This window comes from Alosa alosa, chromosome 6 (assembly GCF_017589495.1).
Source record: "Alosa alosa isolate M-15738 ecotype Scorff River chromosome 6, AALO_Geno_1.1, whole genome shotgun sequence".
In the NCBI taxonomy this organism is placed as follows: Eukaryota; Metazoa; Chordata; class Actinopteri; order Clupeiformes; family Clupeidae; genus Alosa; species Alosa alosa.
Window position 1 is genome coordinate 9561577 of NC_063194.1, and position 16037 is coordinate 9577613.

General features: G+C 43.1%; 1 protein-coding gene across 1 annotated transcript in view; it reads right to left on the reverse strand.

Annotated features, from left to right (window-relative positions):
- asic1a (acid-sensing (proton-gated) ion channel 1a) overlaps positions 1-16037 on the reverse strand; it is a 30641-nt gene that overhangs the window by 1106 nt on the left and 13498 nt on the right. Inside the window, exons 4-9 of the mRNA XM_048245186.1 lie at positions 3458-3605; positions 3088-3215; positions 2759-2909; positions 2420-2476; positions 572-725; positions 206-297 (exon numbers count right to left, since the gene is read on the reverse strand). Coding sequence (XP_048101143.1) covers positions 206-297; positions 572-725; positions 2420-2476; positions 2759-2909; positions 3088-3215; positions 3458-3605 — 730 coding nt within the window. The remainder of the gene's footprint in view (positions 1-205; positions 298-571; positions 726-2419; positions 2477-2758; positions 2910-3087; positions 3216-3457; positions 3606-16037) is intronic.

Sequence of the window (16037 nt, forward strand, 5' to 3'; positions counted from 1 at the left end):
TGCAACTATACTATAGTGCAAACCTTCAAAAAGGAAAGGTTAAAAAGAGAAAATCTCAAGGAAGACTGCACAATGGATGAATGAACTACGCTCAACAATACCATTAAAATCTTTCTAGCCATGAGAATATGTGAATGTGAACTATGTGTGATTCATGCAGAGGAGAGCACAGAGAGAAGGTGAGGAGGGAGGGGGAGAGACCCACCCAATAGTCCAGCAACCTCATAGGCTTTCTTCTGTTCAATGGTCTCATAGTTCAGTGCCTCAAAGAAGATGTCTAGCACCAATATATTATCCCTACGGACAAGAATTACAATTCACATACAACTCGTACATGGACACACATGCATTTATATGTTCTGGGAAGTGTACTGAATATGCTTGGCTACATTTAAAGAAAGAAAACACATGAATTAATGAATTTAACCTTTATTCTCGGAAGCCAATGATGGCGAAATAAGAGGGAACAGGATGGATCAAAAGGACACAACCAAATCATACCTGACAGAATTAAAGCAGCAAAAGGGCCTTTCATTGTCAAACACACATTGAAACTCTTGAGGCTACTCACTCAATGTACTCCTCTGATCTGTTGTACTTCTTGGCCAGGTATTTAGCAGAAGCCTTGCTGGGAATCTTGACAAAGGACAGTTCCTTACTGTAGCGTGTCATGTTGCATGGGGAGTCGCACATGCAGAAGTCATTGTCTCGCTCCACTAAGAAGTCTTTTGGGGAGACAAACAAGAGTTCCACAAAAATGTGTAGGTTATCCAACTCATACTTACATAGGCTTACACATGTATACAGACAATAAGCATTGTTTTCTGTTATGACTCCTGCATTACTGTATATGCATGGAAGGCTGCTTTGAAGGTCACTTGAGTATGTTATTTTACACTGAACACATTGTTATTTTCAAACAAGACCAAAGATGTCTCAGTCAGCACTGTCTTAAAACCCAAACATCCAGGTACCTCCTCAGATGATTATTCTGGTCTGATGAAAGACCAAATGGCTGTGTAAATGTGCTGTCGACAGTAATCACCATCACAAACTTAGGAGATAGCACATTCTACATCTTGTCCTATGTTTTTGTTTTCAATTTGAATGTATTTGCCCATTCTAAACTTGGAACCAAAAATGGCTTTGAGGATAAGTTGCATCTATGCATGAAGTTTTGGGAAATCTAATACCACCCACAGACAAGCCCAGACTTAAAAGCCATCTTATATGCTTGTTTAGAGCCACATTAGCCTAAGGCATACATGGGCAACATACAGCCCGCGGGCCACATCAGGCCCGTGGGCTTTCCCTGACCGGCCCGCATAAGGTCCGTGAAAGAACAATAGTCAAGAGCCTAGCATAGAGATAATGCACGCAAATCAATATCGTTGCTTTTATTTTGAAAGCAACTGCTATTTGTACGCCCATACATTTGTGCGATATACGATGTAAACACCCTCACTAATGTGCTGGCGAATAGAATTTGTGCTTCTGCGTCGACACAATGCAGTTGCCTTTAAGTCGGCGTAAAAAGTTTTGTCTCTTATGTCTGCGTCGCTCACCACCGCAAAGGTTGTCAGAACGAACTCCTGCTATTTGTTGGAGATACGAAGTGTTAATTTCAAAACGTTACTGGCAGATAGACAGTTTACATTCGTATAACCCCGTCACTGTAACCAAAATATGTCTGAGTTTATTTGCAAAGCTTATGTTAGCGAACTAGTATGATGCTACTACCCACAGGTTGCTTGAAGCAGCCGGCTCAACAAACAGGGCGAGTTGACCAATCGCAGTTTTGTGCATAAAGTTAAAGCAAAAACATAGCCTACATTTTTAAAATAGTTTTCTTTGTGCATGTTGATTAACTAATGACAGCCTACTATTGTCTGCTTCACATTTTCATAGTCTAATTCTGCATAGAGTTAATCTAATGATGGTAATGATTTAATGATGAAATATTGCTGAGTGTTGATGAAATGGTGGCACAGGCCTATGGTTGTACTGACTCACATTTTCATGGCCTAGCCTAATTATATAGATATTGTAGTACTTTTTTATATCAGTCTTTGAAAACTGAAAAAAAAAATGTCAATGTCAAAAAATCATTTTCGAGAATGAGGATTAAATACTGTATGGTATTTTGGGTCCGGCCCTCCTCAACAGTCCCAGTTTGTCATGTGGCCCCTTGAGGAAATTAGTTGCCCACCCCTGGCCTAAGGGAAAGAGTAAACCCATAATTTAGCTTCCGCGATGAGCCCAGTTAGGCCAGAGGGGTATACTACGAAGCAGTGGCTTACCCAGGTAACTATCTCCAAACAACACGGCACTTTAGAATCAATAGCTGCTCAGTGCAGCGGTTAAACTATCAGTTATTCGGGTTAACCAGTTACCAGTGGTTTGGCTCCTTAGTCCTTACCTAGAGCAGGATCAGCACATTCCTTATAGAGCTCTGGCGTGCAGTATGGGGCATCACCTGCATGGGGCAGCAGAGTGTTAAAAATGATTAAACCTCTCTGAAGATCACAGAACTGAAACATGAGCGTCACTACATGAACGATACCACTACAAAGCACTTTTATGAATTATCACTAACAATAAACAAATTAAAAGTGCTGTGTGTGTGTGTCTGTGTGTGTGTGTGAGAGAGAGATAGAGAGAGAGAGAGAAAGAGAAAGAGAGAAATGCAGAGAGACAGAGACAGACAAACTAAGAGAAATGAGAGAAATGAAAGTGTTGAAGGAGATGGGGGTATTACCAGGCATATGCACCATGCGGCAGTTGCAGTTCTCCACCAGGTAGCGCGTCTCACAGTCAATACGGCAGGCGGTGATGCTGTACACCTCAAAGAAGTCAGAGCTTATGGCAGTCATCTTGCACTCTCCCCAGGGTGGAGGTAAATACATCAGCTGAAGAGAAAACACACACACACACACACACACACACACACACACACACACACACACACACACACGCGCAATGCGTTTCAGACATTAATATACACCAACACCCCAACACATTCAAAACGACACCCGTACACACACTTAAGAAATCCACACATATTACTGTAATAATACATGTACAGACCCGCTGCTCCTGGCATGAGACGAATGTCTGGAAGCCTGGTGCTACCCCAAAGCCCAGCTGGTCGATGAAGGGCGGCTCATCCTGACCATGGATCTGAACTTTGATTCCGGCCTCAAAAGATGTCTCATCTACAGCGCGGAGATGTGGGACATCAGAGAGGTTAGCACTATACACACACACACACACACACACACACACACACAAACACACACACAAACACACACACAGACAGACACATGCATACATGCATACATATGCACACACACACAAACACACACACACACACACACACACACACACACACACACACACACACACAAAGATTCAAGATAAGTTAACTTCTCTCTCTCTCGCTCTCTGTCCCATGTACCTGACTCTCCCCACACAGGCAGATACTCGTCTTGTTGGATGTCCAGCATCATCTCCAGGCCACTGCCCATTCCACCTCTCACACTGATCCGTGGGGACTGGTCACTTCCCCCATTAAACGTATAGCATTTCCCATAGCGTGTGAACACCTGAAACACAGAGAGAGAGAGAAAGAGAGAGAGAGAGAGAGAGAAAATGTTACTATGGGTTAAGAACTTTATGAAGGACAGACCTCAACATCTGGATCAAATACTAATCAGATACAGATGAGATTAAATACTTGGGTCCCACAGGGCTGTCATCTGCAACAACGGAATGTCCCTTTTTAAACATGATGACATGGCTTTGGTGGCCCACCAGACAGACGAGGACAGGCAGTATGTGAACAGCATGGTCCTTTGGAATTGAACATCGGTAAGACCAAAGAGCTTAGTTGTGGGTGGAACCGAAGACCTGACACCCCACACCCTCTCTACAAACCACTCAGGCTGGAAGGACAGGTGGTGGAAAAGGTCGAGATCTTTAAGTACCCGGGCACAAATATCGACCTCAATCCCCTCCACCGCCCCTTGCAGCTGCTCCCAACATCTTTAAAGGTTCTCTAAGCACGGTTGGGTGACGTCACTTCTATTGACATTTCATACAAAAGAGAAAGCTAGCTCGCCCCTCCCTCCCTCCCTCCATCTCCCTCCTGTGCAACTGAAACTGTCAAGAACGTGCATCTCGTCGGTGATTGGCTGGAACAGTTTGTTATGTTTCATTGCAGTTTTTGGAGCCTGGGCTGTCCACAGAGACCGTGTTCTTTGTACAATGTAATCAGGCAGCTAGGGGACCGTGAGGAGATGATTGCTGTATGTGACAAAAAAATTCTAGCTTAGAAACCGTGTAACAAGACTTAAAGAACCTTTAATTCCCACTACTTTATGCATGGTAAACAATAAAAATACAGACTGTCACTACCTGATACTTGAAGTTTAACACATTTATTTCAAAATGTATAGATGTTTTCCCTGTGAGCTTCTAACCCAAGATTTTTTCCCTATTAAATCTTTGAATCCTTGAATGCACTTGGCACTCTATATTCAGTACTACTACTAGACAAGCCTTTCTTTGATGCTATGATGTCAAGCCCACTAGGTGGTAGCAGCTTACTGCATGAACCAGCATGGCACTGGAACAGAGGGGTTGTGAGTGGGGGAAGTTTGTGTGAACGTGTGTGTGTGTGTGCATGTGTGTGTGTTTGCATGTGTGTGCATGCGTGTGTGTGTGTGTGTGTATGTGTGTCTGTTTGTGTGTGTGTGAGTGTGTGTCTGTGTGTCTCTCTCTCTCTGTGTGTGTGTGTGTGCTCGTGTGTGTGTGTATGCTGAGGATGAGGACAGGAGATGACGGATTAAGGGGGTTTACAAGGTGAAGAGCATGTAAGGTACAGAGAGAGTGAAAGAGAGGGAGTGGGAGAGAGAAGAAAAATCACACATCTGTTTCCTCTTCTGTTGAACATACATGCAGAATTTTATCACAGACGTTGCCATAGAAACAAAGCAGTATTCTCTGAGGAAAGTGAACAGTCTCGTCCTGACACACAGATACACATACTCAGAGTAAGGACACAGCAGCTGGCTGAAGGATACAGTAGGCTACAGAAACCTATGTGTTTGTATTTATGGATGGAGCCCTGGGGGTTTCATTGATTTGCCTCTAGTGAATTATCTGGTTCGTTCGCCTCTCCAAATAAAAAAATCATGTACAGAAGAATACACACACACATTGGGATGATACCGTTATGAAACACACTCTGACATTACTGGGCCATGAACGTGTTCTCATTCTTTACACCAGCCCAAGAAGGGATTCCAGAGATGTAATTCTGCTCCAACATGTTGGCTTGGAAACACTCACTAAGGTTACTCTAGAATACACACAAAGTGGCTGTTTTAGACCACCTACTTATCTGCCATTATAGATCGATTTCTTCCAGAATGACTAATAATTTTACTTATGTGTGTCTGTGTACATGTGTAAGTGTATGTGTGTGCGCGCGCATGTGTGTGTGTGTACATGTGTAAGTGTATGTGTGTGCGCGCGCATGTGTGTGTGTGTAGGGGGAGAGAGAGCGAGAGAGAGAGAGAAAGGAAAAGAGAGAAAAATGATCGATTCTGGCAAACGACTACGACAAGGACAGCCGCGGTACCTTTCTATTTACAATGTCTTCAGTTAGGAATACAGTGCACTGAGATGCTCTGCTTTAGACATATCTGACAGTCAGACAGAATACCATATCCTTTCAGCTGGCTCCAGTAGCATTTCACTGGGCGAGAAGTGCCACATGATTAAAGCCCTGTGGCAATTACTCACATAGAGTACAAGAGTTATGTTTCATGACTAATAGAAAAGGCCTTTGCTGAAACAACCAGGTCTTCCATCACTGCACCTAGGGCAGCCTATAACACTCTAGCCCACTCCATCCTTCCGCACAATAACCCTCTCCAGAAAATGTTGAAAGGAAAAAAAAGCATAAAGGTCTCCAATTTTGCAAGGTGCTGATTTTGACCCATATAAATAGGCTTAAAAAATAAAACTCTTTCTATCTTTATATCTGTACATTGTAATCTACTTTGCCTTTTATATCTCTATATATGTAAATTGTACATTACACTATAATCCAATAAAAAACATTTTTTTTAAAAAATCTTAAAATGGTTCACAAACGAATTTGGAAAGGGTAAGGCTATTTGCACCCCTGGTACAATTAGCAGTGTATGCTATTCGTACCCTGGTGCAATTAGAAGTGAATTCTATTCGTACCCCAGTGCACACAGCAATGTGTTCTATTAGTACCCGTCTGGTACAAATATCAATGTATGCTATTCGTACCCCGGTGCACACAGCAATGTGTCCTATTAGTACCCCGTCTGGTACAAATGTCAATGTATGCTATTCGTACCCCGGTGCACACAGCAATGTGTTCTAGTAATACCCCGTCTGGTACAAATATCAGTGTATACTATTTGCACCCCTGTGATTTATTCTGGCATATTGATCACACAATGTAATAATAATAAAAAACAAACAACATGTTTTTGTTGTTCTGTAACAAGTGTGAATAAGCTCAGCTGTGTAATAGACACTCTGAATAAGGTATGCTGTTTGCATCAATGTATAGTTAGAAGTGGATGCTATTCAGTACCCTGGTGTAGTACTGTATGCTATTTACACCCTGGTGCATGAACTAGCTAATTGTTGCAATCAAAACTTCCGTTTGAGAACCGATTTCTCAAAACGGAGTTCAAATTGTCGCCTTCTCTCCAGAGATGTTGGTACACATGCACACTCACTCTACCAAAATGCATCACTTGGGGTTGAACCCCAGTCTCCCACATGTTATCCCATGTCTGTGACCACTGCACTATCCTCTTTCACAAAGAAAGGTGTTGCTGGTAAACTTATAGTTTATAGGCCTGAACATCATATTCCGCGAAATTTCTGTTAACTAACAAACTGGCCGGTTGTATGTGTTCAATGAACCAAGATTATGAAAATAAAAACACAACTTTTCAATCTAAAACTTAATCTGAACAGATATTAGTGCGAAACCTTTCAAATTCTTCACTTTCTGCTGGCGAAAAAAGCGAATGTCCGCCATGTTTTTTGTGCGTGAACAGCGTCTTTTGTTGTTATGTCACAGGGTGTGAATAAGCTCAGCTGTGTAATAGACACTCTGAATAAGGTATGCTGTTTGCATCAATGTATAGTTAGAAGTGGATGCTATTCGTACCCTGGTGTAGTACTGTATGCTATTTACACCCTGGTGCATGAACTAGCTAATTGTTGCAATCAAAACTTCCGTTTGAGAACCGATTTCTCAAAACGGAGTTCAAATTGTGCGCCTTCTCTCCAGAGATGTTGGTACACATGCACACTCACTCTACCAAAATGCATCACTTGGGAATTGAACCCCAGTCTCCCACATGTTATCCCATGTCTGTGACCACTGCACTATCCTCTTTCACAAAGAAAAGGTGTTGCTGGTAAACTTATAGTTTATAGGCCTGAACATCATATTCACGAAATTTCTGTTAACTAACAAACTGACGGTTGTATGTGTTCAATGAACCAAGAGTATGAAAATAAAACACAACTTTTCAATCTAAAACTTAATCTGAACAGATATTAGTGCCGAAACCTTTCAGAATTCTTCACTTTCTGCTGACGAAAAAACGAATGTCCGCCATGTTTTGTGTGCGTGAAATACGCCTTTTTGTTGTTATGTCACAGGGTGTGAATAGCTCAGCTGTGTGGCCAAGGCTATTCGTACCAGGGGTGTAAATAGACACTCCGTTTTGGAAATGCCCCCACACCCACACATACACAGATGCAGTTGGTATCACTACTATTTTTACTTTAATTTTAATGTATCTTTTATAAATAATCTTTTAATAATAAGGAAGTTAAGATTAAAGAGTAAATACTAGGGCATGTGCATTAAATAGTGAATATAAGGGGCAAGTGCCCTGCAGAATATGAATAAAGAATACATTGTGTGCTGCTGTGCTTTATCAGGTGGCTTCAAAGAGCTGAAAACATCTTTCTGTGCCTCAAAGAGAGTGATCTTTAGTCATGGCTAGAACGTCCTCTAGCCAGGTGCTACAGGATTTAACTGTAAAGAAAAAGAAAAAAGAAAAAGTGTTGATTCTATGAAGACATTCTCAGTTCACATATTGGTCTTTCTGGGTTGTTTTCCGCTTGCATTGTCAGTTTTTTACAGGTTCATGTGCTGATTGATTGTTTTGGGCTGATGGCCCTTACATAAACAGTAGCAACCCCCTGTGAGGTAGCCAGGTGCAGAGAGGGAGAGGACAGTGATTGAAAGTGGCAGTTTGGCTACTGGGGGTATCTGGCAAAGGCCTTTAGGCTGTCTGTGAAATAATGTCAGAGAACTCCTGGAGCTGTAAGTGTTGCTGAAATAAAAAAGATTCTGGGAGTGAGGGAGGGGGAGGGGGCGAGACAGAGAGAGAGAGAGAGAGAAGGCAAGAGAGAGAGAGAGAGAGAGAACATATTTGCCTGCTGCACCGTGGATTACTTGTCTTAGAAGTGGAAGGTACAAGGATTGTTCATTATTGCCAGTTTGCTTGAATGAAAATCCAAACTTAGGTGATCCTTTGTGAATGCACAGAACAGCAGGAGGGCAGAAATTCCAATACGGTCATTTAGCACATTCAGTGCAATTTTCCAAACCTGAAAGCATCACTAGAACCGGAATGTGCAGTATTCAAGAAGAGGCTGTCTACCAGTTTTAGCAAAAGTACGGTAGACTATGAGGAGTCACAACTTTACTTTTCATTCAGACAGAAAGGCAGCGTGAAGCACACATCACATCTACCCCATACTCTACCTACAGAAAGCAGCACACAGACACACACCCATGCACCTGTTACTGTAAATGTGTTCAGCTTCCATTTTTCTATTTTTTCCCATCATTACCTTCACAGATGTTACAGTCTGAGTCATTTGTAAACTAAATCAAATTTTTGTCATGTTAGCAGACATGACAAAATAGCAAAATACAAAAAGCTTTGCTTGTTCAGTTAAAGAACTCATACAAACCTTTTTTCATGGCTGGCACATACATCGTGAATACTTTCAACCCAGACCTCTTGTCTGTAATCATCTCTACATGTACATGCTTGCAGCTGTATCCTATTCTGTACAGTATGTGATTTGCTTCACTTCACTGCAGTATAAATTGCAGTCTGCCAGAGTCAACGCTTGTGCAAGGTCCCTGTGATAGGACTGGGAGGGTCTGAGTGTCACTGATGAACAGGCAGCCAGGCAAACTGGTAATTAAGCAATGGCAGACATCCTGCTAAAATCACACTGCTCCGCCACTAATAGTCAAGGAGGCGGTGAAACCTCTATCGCTCGAGTCTACTGCATGGAAACACAAAAACACAATTAAATCTTTGAATCCTTGAATGCACTTGGCACTCTATATTCTGTACTACTACTAGACAAGCCTTTCTTTGATGCTTTGATGTCAAGCCCACTAGGTGAGGGGTTGTGAGTGGGGGAAGTTTGTGTGAATGTGTGTGTGCGCATGTGTGTGTGTGTGTGTGTGTGCGCGCGCACATGTGTGTGTGCGTGTGTGTGTGTGTATACTGGAGCCTCTTGAATGCCATACTGGAGGACAATCCCATGCTGTGTCAGGGTGATGATATTGGATTCAGAAAACACTGTATGCAGGTGACAAGTAATGCTGAGACCATTTCAATATTGTAGGCTACTTGCATGAGTATAGGCAAAACCCTTGTAACTGGCAAAGGCACTTGATAAGAAGCATGATAACTAATTTTGAACCAATTGTATTTATCACTTAGGGAATATCATACATGGGAGGTCTGAGGACGCTATATGGAATATGAGGGCAGCTATTGAGTTATAGAAGATTATTAGACCACACACAATCACACAATGACTATTCATTTAACATAATAAGATCTTTTATGACACTTTTAAAGTAGCATTTTTGAATAGCAGTTAAACTCTGGACAACAGCTTTAGAAACAACCAACAACAATGCATTCAGCCTACTGCCTCTGACCTAAGAACAGCAACATCCCAAGTCAACGTAATGCACAATGCATGAAATAGTGCCAACTGGGCTTGAGACTGAACAGCTGGATGTGAATGAGACAGCCAGCTTGGGGGGCATTTGTATAGGGAAGCTTCCACTGCCAATCCTCCTCCGTTCTCTTTGGCTGTCCTCAGGTCCCATGGGGAGTCACGCTCCTCCTCTCCTTCTTCCCCTGATCACTCACTCTCTCCAGCTCTCGGTCTCTCGCTCCGTCTCTACGGTCCATGAATATTTAACAGGCCGGTAAAGGCTCCTCTCCTGTGCCTGCCACATGAACCTGATGTTTCTAGAGAGAGATGTGCGCAAGAGACTGTGTGTGCAAGAGAGCTGTTTGCATCTCTCTCTCTCTCTCTGTGCGTGTGTGTGCGCATGTGTTTGTTTGAGTGTGTGTGTGTGTGTGTGTGTGTATGCATGGATAGAGAATGACTGTGTGGCTGAGAGCATGACAGTGTGTGTGTGTGTGTGTGTGTGGGGTATGTGTGTGTATGTGTGTGTATGTGTGTGCATGTGTGTGCGTGTATGTGTGCGTGTGTGTGTGTGTGTGCATGTGTGATCCAGAGTGTTTCTGCAGAGGGCTGAACCTAACAGACTGAGAAGTCTGTAGAGCCCTTGGCATACGTGCAGTCTGCAACTTTTCTGTTTAGACAGTTCTGACACCTAAAAACAGAAATTCACACTCCAAGGTGACTTACTGTGACACACACACACACACGCATGCGCGCAAGAGGGAACGGGTATGCATCAAAAGGTCACAAACACAGTCATACTTGACAGCAAAAGGGCCTTTCATTGTCAGACAGGCTAAATGTATCTGTCATGTGTTCATAAAGACACGACTACCGTTAGACTGCTCAAGCTGGCCCAGTCAAGGCTTTGTTGATGTGGTGATGTACATCCAAACCAAAGCTGATAGAAAAACATGGCTGTCCACAGACTTTCCTCCAGACACACGTGGCATTGAAGTGGGAGAGCTTAGGCCTCTGCGCCCACAGAGGGCCATTGGTCATTGTGTGCCAAGATGCCAGTATGCCAGGACAGGGGTGCTATTACCCACTCAGACATCAATGAAACCCAGACTATCAGATCAGTCAGTGCTTTCCCTACTATGTGACCTTACGTATCTTAAACAGTAGGGGTGCAAACATGCACCTTGGATGCACACACACACACAAACATACACACACACACACACACACATTTTGCAGACTTACACACTCTGCCACACACACAAATTCAAACACACACACATGCACACATATAAGCACACACAGCCTTGAGCTATCTTTCTTTTATTATCCTTCATCAGCATGAATTGAATGCACAAGCACATGTAAGGACACACACACACACACATACTGTATGTACACACACACACACACACACACACACACACACACACAGGGCATGTATTACACAGCTGCATCACACACAGGGAAGAAAAACACAGGCCCTCTAGTCACCTGTACTAATCTGTGCCAAATAAATAACCCATGAAGCTGAGGCCAGAAGGGCTATTTCTGCCTCTGAGCTACGCTCTCTGTCACACACAAGCATGCATGCATGCACGCACACACACACACACGCACACACACACACACACACAATTACTAAAACTGTTGTATACAGAAATACATGCGCTGTTGTGTTTGTTTGGATGGAAGTGACACAAAGAAACATGCTAACTCTAACATCAGCACACACATTAGCACAATGTCAGTATAAAAGCAAAGCAAGCTATTATAAATAGCAACCTCATAAACAAGTTATTATTAGTAATAGCATAACGAACATGCTGTATACCCACTCTTCTCACTCTGTATTTTACTTCTATCAATACTGTGGATGCTAGATGCTAGCACTCTCCATTTGTAACCATTAGCCATCTTGAACATTATTGATATATATATGAAGGATTGTATACAGTAAATGCCACTACCTTGGGTGAACCCAGATGAGTCAGTGAGCACATATGAATTTGCTCTACATTCCCATTTGGATCCATTTCTTAATCATCAAAAACCCAGGAACCAATCACAACCGCTTATCCGGCATGGGGTGGGCTTTAAATGTTGAGACACAGAGGAGTATGGTTAGCAGTGCTGTTGAACACAACCAATGGCTGCACCGACTGCGTCAGTGTTAAATGACAAACGGATATGTATTTTATTTGGAATTGACTAAACAACTGCATTTAAAACCATCATTTTCAAGATAGATATGTTTACTGATAATATTTGGTAAGAGTTTGATGTACCAATTTAAGTTAATTTTCTCATCTGATTACATCAGTTCAGGCGTGGTAGTGTAGTTGTTAAGCTGGGCTAGCATTCGGCAGCCAGAAAAATTTTGGGTTCAATTCCCGGCTTCCATCGTTGTACCCTTGAGCAAGGCACTTAACCCCAAGTTGCTCCGTGACAACTGACATATCGTAATTTCCCAACTGTTAGCCGAGGTTCAGACATTCATTTTGCAAAATACACGGGGGCAGTTAATATGGTATCAATATGGTTTTGTTTTTTTTTAACTTGCATAAAACACTGTCCCGCGGTTTATACACAATGCGGCTAATACACAGGAAATTACTATATGTGATGCAATCTAGGAAAACCCTTCACATGGTGCACTCAAAAATCATTGATTTTTGCTGAAATTTCACCAAACTTTCACAAGATTCTGATACCATCCAAGGCAACATTCTAGACACTGTCCCCTAGCAGAATCCTGGATACCATCCTCCCAAAATCTTGGATGTTGCCAGGATGGTATCAGAATCATAAGTTGGTAACATTGCACCATGTAAAGGGTTTTTCCAGATCGAATCACATAAGTCGCTCTGTCTGGATAAAAGTGTCTGCTAAATGAATGCTAAAATGTTTAATCTAGATCCATGTTTTGAATTTCACTGAATGCTTTTGATTCTCTTCTCTCCTCTTTCTGTCCTGTTCAATCTCTGCACCCAACCAGCCCCAAGCACTTGAGTCCCCCCTTCACAGCGGACTTCTGCTCAAGGTTACAAGGAAGATTTATCTTTGACATCTTTGCCTTAGTTCATGATCATATGGGGGTATAGGCTCTGGGCTCTGTAAAATGCCTTCATATAATTTCAGTTTGTTATTGGCACTACCGTTATGTAAGTAGAATTCAAATTGAATAGCGGTATTGCATCATGGGCCTCCTGGTGAAGCAAAGCCCAGAGAGAAGTGCCTGGAGCCTCATCTGGCACGGGTGCTCTCTGAATGAGGTAACACTGGATTAATAGAAAGTGTCCTTCAGAGCCCCTCCAAAAGCATTTTGTAACGCTATAAAGGATGAGCCTCATGAGGAAGACTTTCAGTTCAATTTGAAACCAGCATGTATGTGTGTGTGTGTGTGTGTGTGCATGTGCGTGTGTGTGTGTGTGTGTGTGTATATATGTGTGGGTGTGTGTGTGTGTGTGTGTCTACATATATAAATTATGCCCAGCAAAATCCCAGAGGGTATACTATACTCCTGAGGATATGAGTGAATAAGTAGAACATATAGATAAATCTCCACATTACCTATTAAGCCTCATTCATTCTATGACTGCATAAGCCATTCAAAATATTTAAAAAAGCTCATATGCATATTTTAACTCAAAACCTAGTGAACTGAAAAGGCTTAGTGGAAAGTAAAAACCTAATAGAGCTTTTCAGTTGGGAACAGAACAACCGTGTGTTACATCATTACGTACTGTAGCTTCATGTTGAAGTTTCTAGTCCGATTGCTCTTGCGGTCCTTACTGTTTCATGCATAAGTAAGCGACTTCAACAGAGGAGATGTGTTAATCGGAGCGATGCACAATGGTTTAAATGATTGAGGAGATTGCTTGGCACCATCAGAAGAATATAATGCTGGTGTAATGTCTCAGTTCACCCAAACATACTGTGCGTGTTTCATTTCAGAAATCACCTCTAAATGGTTTATAAATGAGATTGCACCCTCTCACACAAGTCATCATCCCTCCTCCCAACCTCTATTAATCATTTCTTCCTAAGACAGCTGTACTGATTGATGACAGACTCACCGTGGGCAGTTAATCGCATAAAGATCTGAGTAAGTGTTTCATAGGCCCTGGCCAGCTCAGCAATCACCCCCCTCATGCTTGGTTTGTTTATGAGGCATTTGTGTGTGTGTGTGTGTGTGTGTGTGTGTGTGTGTGTGTGTGTGTCCGTGTGCCATGTGTGTGTGTCCGTGTGCCGTGTGTGTGTGTGTGTGAGTGTGTGTGTGTGTGTGTGTGTGTGTGTGTGTGTGTGTGTGTGTGTGTGTGTGTGTGTGTGTGTGCCGTGTGTGTGTGCTGTGTGTGTGTGTGCCATGTGTGTGTGCTGTGTGTGTGTGTGTGTGTGTGTGTCTGTGTGCCATGTGTGTGTGTGCTGTGTGCTGTGTGTGTGTGTGTGTGTGTGTGTGTGTCTGTGTGCCATGTGTGTGCGTGTGCGTGTGTGTGTCTGGCAGCGTACCACCTGAGTCCCATCACTCAGCACCCTCTAGACTTGATCAAGAGAGCCGAGATGGAAAAAAGAGAAAAAGAGAGGGCAGGAATGTGGGGGGTTGAGAAGAGGGAGATGAGCGTAAAAATGAAGGGGGTGTTGACACAGCAGATGAGGGAGGAGCGGAGAGGAGAGGAGAGGAGAGGAGGAGAGGAGAGGAGAGGCGGAGGAGAGGAGAGGAGGAGGAGAGGAGAGGAGAGGAGAGGAGAGGAGAGGAGAGGAGAGGAGAGGAGAGGAGAAGGAGAGGAGAGGAGAGGAGCGGGGGGACACCGACACGGCAGAGAGAGATGTAGAGGTGAGACGACATGGAAGCAGCGACAGCGGAAGGGGATCATGGCGAACTGCGCGCTGTCACAGCAGCGCCTAATGGCATGCATGCCGAGCAAACAGAGCAGATTTGATTTGATTGGGGGTTGATGGGGGCTCACGAGCGTGTCTGAAACCACTCCGCACACCCACACACACACCCACACACTCACTCAGACACTCACACACGCACGCACAGCAACAGCAGCAGCAGCAGAGCGCAGGAAGCCCTCATTAGCAGTCAGGGTAGGGAGGGCTCCACACACACACAGATCAAAGAGCCCTTTCTTTGCACACAAAAGCGAGACCCTCCTTGAAGAGACACCGAACCAGGCCGAGCACAAAGCAAGCACTTGCAGCAGCCTTTCTGGTGGACTGATGATCTCTTACACTTCTACTGTCTGATACAAGCTCCAGTCTCTAGCGCAGCCCTCTGATAACCTCCACTATCACTACACAATCTGATGCTGAAAGCAGAGACAGAGGGCATCCGTCCTTGTGATGGATATTTGTCTCTTTTTATAATCTTGCCAAGTTGTGCTTGGCATAAAAAAATGTCTATCCATAAACTCCACGACTGTCATTTTCAAGAGCCTTCTTTTGAAGGACCGTTGAAAGTTGTTACCTGATTGAACAGGCTATATGAGCAATTATAGTATCTGCTTATTAGCCTATATTAATCATATCGATACCCTGAAAAGATCTCCTCACAGAGCACCCCAGAGCACTAAGTGATTTCTGTTTTGGTGAAGTGTCAAGGAGCCAGAGGTGACTCCATGTCATGTCTTCATTACAGTTTGATGAAGGCACGACTGTCCCGGGGTGGATCAAAGCGCTCTATTCCAATCTATGGCAAGTTGTAGAAGGGATGTTCATCTATTGATCAGTCCAGTGAGCTGAAACAAAATCTCCGCTTTAATACTGATTGATTCTCTGTATGCTGGATTGGTGCAATGTCTGGTTGCACAGTTTACATCCATAAAGTCAGTTTAAGTCACTGATTTTTTTTTCCATTTGCACACTATATCCATGGAAACTAGTCAAGAATATTTGCTTATGTCTTAGCAGAACAATCATGAAGATGGTGTAACAGGTAGGCAATATTTCATGCTTTCCATGTCCAGGCTAGTATGCAAATATAA